Source organism: Chiloscyllium plagiosum, chromosome 47, assembly GCF_004010195.1.
Source record: "Chiloscyllium plagiosum isolate BGI_BamShark_2017 chromosome 47, ASM401019v2, whole genome shotgun sequence".
In the NCBI taxonomy this organism is placed as follows: domain Eukaryota; kingdom Metazoa; phylum Chordata; class Chondrichthyes; order Orectolobiformes; family Hemiscylliidae; genus Chiloscyllium; species Chiloscyllium plagiosum.
This window is the reverse complement of record NC_057756.1, coordinates 6,698,029-6,703,226: the sequence shown is the minus strand read 5'-3', so window position 1 is coordinate 6,703,226 and position 5,198 is coordinate 6,698,029. Positions and strand designations below refer to the sequence as shown.

The window sequence follows — 5,198 nt, the reverse complement described above, 5'->3', positions numbered from 1 at the left end:
ACACACATGGGAGTGGCAGGGGGAGACAAAGAGAGAGAGAGAGACAGACACATGGGGGTGTCAGGGGGAGACAGAGAGAGAGACACACACACAATGAGGGGGAGACAGAGAGAGAGACACACACACACACACACACAGAGTGAGGGGGAGACAGAGAGAGAGACACACACACACAGTGAGGGGGAGACAGAGAGAGAGACACACATACACACAGACACAAAGAGAGAGAGAGACACACAGACACAGAGACACGCACAGAACATACAGAGACACACACAGAACACAGAGAGAGAGAGACACACACACACACACAACACAGAAAAAGACAGACAGACAGACACAGAGAGAGATAGTGAACAGAGATAGACACGAGAAATGAAAGAGAGATGGAAGGGAAAAGAGAGGTAGAGACAAAGATGAGGCAAGGAGAGACATGGAGAGGGGAAGGAGACCATCTTCACTATTCCAGCAGGTCCCAGCTCCCTCTCCATGGTCTCTCTCTCTCTCTCTGTGCATGTGTCCCCCATCAGGGACAGAGCCTGCTTTGGGGAAGCTTCTAAGATCCAAAACAGGATGACATTCAAACACAACCCACATTCTCACTCACAGACAGAGCAAGAGAGACAGTAACACCCTAATACCCACCCTTGGTCACTCCACATGGTAAAAGGCTCATGGCAGCCTAAGCCAGGTTTAAGTACCTCCCCCCACCCATGTCTGTCACTCAAATCCCATTTCCTCCCAACTCCCAGCTCATCCAGTCAGCTCCCAGCTCCATTACCTGGAACACACCTCCCACAGGTCACAGGTATGGAACACACCAACCGTCATCTTTGTGGATTTGGGGGGTGCCTGGGAGAAAGCAGCAGGTTTAGACCAGGGCTGTCCCACTCTGTCCCTGTCCTTATCTCCATCTCCTGTCACTGGACCCAGCCTGGGAATACACACAGACACAAAGCTGCAGATTCAAACCCTGGGCAGCCCCTGGGCACACACTCACAACACAAACTGACACAAGACATTTACACAACTTAACCCACATTCTTTGTACAAACGGATACCACATTTTTGCCCAGATCTGCACAGGCTTTTTCTCAAATTAAAGAGTTTTGCACAGATTGATTCAAATTTTTTACCCAAATGAACACACTTTTATTCCACAGATTAACACAAGATTTTTTACACAATGAACCCGCAAGCTTTGAGTTTTACCCAATTGTGGGTACACCTTCTTCCAGTTTGTTCCTTTTATTTGGCCATTTTTTGGGGGTCACCTAGTGAAACCGGGCATTAAACTTGGGGGTGGCACGGTGGCTCAGTGGTTCGCACTGCTGCCTCGCAGCGTCAGGAACCCGGGTTCGATTCCCACCTCAGGGCAACTGTCTGTGTGGAGTTTGCACATTCTCCCCGTGTCTGTGTGGGGTTTCCTCTGGGTGCTGCAGTTTCCTCCCACAATCCTGGTGAATCAACACACAGTGTTAGGTGCATTAGTTGGGGTAAATATAGGGTAGGGAAATGAGCCTGCATGTGTTAGTCTTCAGAGAGTCGGTGTGGATTTGTTGGTCTGAAGGGCCTGTTTCCATACTGTAGGAGATTCCCTAATTAGAATCTAATCTAAATATTCATGAAGAGAATTTCCATAAATCCCAGCAGGAGGGGAGGGTTTGCAACTACACGGCAGAGCTGGTGTACTGCAGATCAATGAGAAGTTGATGAGCCACAAGCGCCCTCTGCTGCTCATCAGAAACCCTGCAATTCCCAACACTACCCGCTTGGAGGACAAGAGCCATTTCATGGAGGTTTCCCTCCATCTGCTACTGTTGCTGGAATTGGTCAATAAAGAGCTAAAAACACACATCGATTTGCATCCAACAATATCTGATCTGTCTCCCTGACCAGGAAATGGTCTCACTCAGTGTGGCAGGGGCATTCCCCAAACGTGCCACGTTTCAGGTTCAAGGCACATGTCATCCCTGATCAACCAGAAATTGCTTTGGGATGTCATAGAGTCACAGAGTCACAGAGATGTACAGCACGGAAACATGCTTCGGTCCAACCCGTCCATGCCGACCAGATATCCCAACCCAATCCAGTCCCACCTGCCAGCACCCGGCCCATATCCCTCCAAACCCTTCCTATTCATATACCCATCGAAATGCCTCTTAAATGTTGCAATTGTACCAGCCTCCACCACATCCTCTGGCAGCTCATTCCATACACCAGATCCTCCAACCCGGCAACATCCTTGTAAATCTTTTCTGAACCCTTTCAAGTTTCACAACATCTTTCCGATAGAAAGGAGACCAGAATTGCACGCAATATTCCAACAGTGGCCTAACCAATGTCCTGTACAACCGCAACATGACCTCCCAGCTCCTGTACTCAATACTCTGACCAATAAAGGAAAGCATACCAAACACCTTCTTCACTATCCTATCTACCTGCGACTCCACTTTCAAGAAGCTATGAACCTGCACTCCAAGGTCTCTTTGTTCAGCAACACCCCCTTGGACCTTACCATTAAGTGTATAAGTCCTGCTAAGATTTGCTTTCCCAAAATCAGCACCTCGCATTTATCTGAATTAAACTCCATCTGCCACTTCTCAGCCCATTGGCCCATCTGGTCAAGATCCTGTTGTAGTTTGAGGTAACCCTCATGTGGGTCATGTGGGTTTTATTTTAAAACTCAGACAGAAACTCATTTTGTCAGGGACCTTCCACAAATTGGGATCAATTGACAAGCCTTAAGGAGTGTGTGCCAAAGTGAGAGGTCGGGAAAGGAGTCCGGAGACAATGAGGAGCCACTGGATTCAAAATTTTGTTATCTCCTGACCGTTGCTGCCTGACTCACTGAGTTTCTCCAGCAATTTCTGTGGATTCTTTTTTAAAGAAGCCAACAAACATGGATTGTGTGCAGGAGTCTTCCTCTGTTTGTGTGAGTTTCCTCTGATGGTCCATACACATGCCGGTCAGGTGGATTGGCCGTGCTAAACTGCCAATGGTATCCAGGGATGTGTAGATTAGATGGATTAGCCACCGGAAATGTAGCGGAGTGGGTCTGAATGGGATGCTCTTCAGAGGGTCAGTGTGGACTCGATGGGCCAAATGGCTGGCTTTCACACTCCATAAATAGGAGAGAGAGAGAGAGGGCGCGGGTATTCATGGCTCGGGCAAGAATCTGGCAGAGGCAGGTGAAGGAATTCTGATGACATCCACGTATCAGAAATGGTCCTGGAGTATCATGCAAATTTCCAAAGTGAGAGGTGCAACAGAGATAATACACAAACAGGGTCTGGTGAAGACATCCCAGTGGTTAGAATTTCAGAGAAGTATATTGGGGTGCATGCTTGGTGGGAATTACATCGCTGGATTTGGAGCCAGTGTCTGGATGTTGCAGGTCGACATAATGACAGGGAAGTTCACTCAGCTGAAAAGTAAATGGATTAATATTACCTGGACTATCATCAAAGATCCGGCAACTCAATTCAAAATCCCACAGACACTGTTACACCACCCCCTGTCACACTGTGTACATTCTATTGCTAAACAGGCAACATGAAATCAGTCCATCCGTGCTGATACAAGACTGAAATTCATGCATTACACTTACCCCCTTTCCTGCTGAACACTGAGCTACCTCACTGAGTTCACTCGGATGATCCCAGGTATGGAGGGATTGTCTTGTGGTTACCTAGAGGACAGTTAAGAGTCAACCATATTACTGTGGGTCTGCAGTCACAAGTGGGCCAGACCAGGTCAGGATGACAGTTTCTTTCCCTATAGATTAACTAGATTCTTGATCAGTTGGATCTTGTCAGCAAAGATTAAACAGATGAGAGCTCTACCCATTGGAATTGGGAAGAATGAGAGGTGATCTCATTGAACCATACATAGGATTCTTAAGGGGCTTTTCCAGGGTAAGTACTATTTCCCATCAGGAGAGAGTCTAGGACCAGAAGGCACAGTCCCAGAATAAATGGACGCAAGTTTAAGACTGAGATGAGGAGGAACGTCTTCTCTCAGATGGTTGTGAATCTTTGGAACTCCGTGTTGCAGAGAGCTGTGGGTGCAGAGTATGTCTGCATGTTTAAGGCTGAGGTATTTTTATTCATTATGGGGACGTGGGCGTGGCTGGCTAGACCAGTATTTATTGCCCATCCCTAATTACCCAGAGGGCAGTTAAGAGTCAACCATATTACTATGGGGCTGGAGTCACATGTGGGCCAGACCAGGTAATGATGGCAGTTTCCCTCCCTATACATTATATAGATTCTTACTCACTTGGATCATTAAGGGTTGTGGGGAAAGGGCAGGAGAGTGTACGTGACCAGCCAATGATCCATTTGAATGGTGGTGCAGGATTGAGGGGCCGAATGGCCTCTGGCTGCTCCTATTTCTTACAGTCTTATTGTCTACCTGTTCCGCACTCCTTGCTTTACTCCTGCTTAAGGGACGTTATGAAGCTTGGCAGCAAGATGGGAGCAATATCAGGAACACAGAATGTCCACCCAGGATTGGTCTAACCTTAGGCCTCACCGCAGTCAATTGTGTCGGTACCCCTCAACATATCAAAGAGGATCATGGAACATGGGTAAAGATAACTAGGCTTGCTGTAAAAATAGACTGACACCAGTGTCCTTTGCCAACTTAACAAATCTTCTGCAGATTATATCACAACTTTAAGCTCCTACCTTGGAGGCAGGTGGACCTTTTCCAAGGTTAACAGTTTCTGCAAAACAAAGATTAAACACTAAGGCCAAGCTTTTTAGTCTCTGAATATAACTGACAGCATCTGATACTGAGGAAAATTTATTGTACACAAATGTGCCTTTTCTCTCCCTCGTGTAGGAGATTTCAGCACAGCTCCATGAGATTCAGAGCAGTCCCAGTTTTCAGGCTTCACCCAAGTGCACCTCCACTGTAATCCATCTCAATATGACCTTCCATCCTTCCTCCCTCATGTCTTTTTAAGGGGAGATGATGGCCTACTGGTATTATTGCTTGGCTGTTAATCCAGAGAACAGGAGAATCGACGTTTCGGGCATAAGCCCTTCTTCAGGAATGAGGAAAGTGTGTCCAGCAGGCTAAGATAAAAGGTAGGGAGGAGGGACTTGGGGGAGGGGCGTTGGAATTGCGATAGGTGGAGGGAGGTCAAGGTGAGGGTGATAGGCCGGAGTGGGGTGGGGACGGAGAGGTCA

General features: G+C 47.4%; 1 protein-coding gene across 6 annotated transcripts in view; it reads right to left on the bottom strand.

Moving 5' to 3' along the window:
* Positions 1-1,141: 1,141 nt before the first annotated feature.
* The window catches only part of LOC122544179, a 55,438-nt gene continuing 51,381 nt past the window's right edge, over positions 1,142-5,198 (bottom strand). For 3 of the 6 annotated variants that reach the window (XM_043683214.1, XM_043683216.1, XM_043683215.1), the window contains exons 16-18: positions 4,692-4,729; positions 3,611-3,691; positions 3,054-3,427 (exon numbers count right to left, since the gene is read on the bottom strand). In XM_043683214.1, the coding sequence (XP_043539149.1) occupies positions 3,314-3,427; positions 3,611-3,691; positions 4,692-4,729 (233 nt within the window). In that variant the 3' untranslated portion in view covers positions 3,054-3,313. Of the gene's footprint in view, positions 1,458-3,053; positions 3,428-3,610; positions 3,692-4,691; positions 4,730-5,198 lie in introns of those variants that run through there. The other 3 variants (XM_043683217.1, XM_043683219.1, XM_043683218.1) reach the window with 3 other exon arrangements.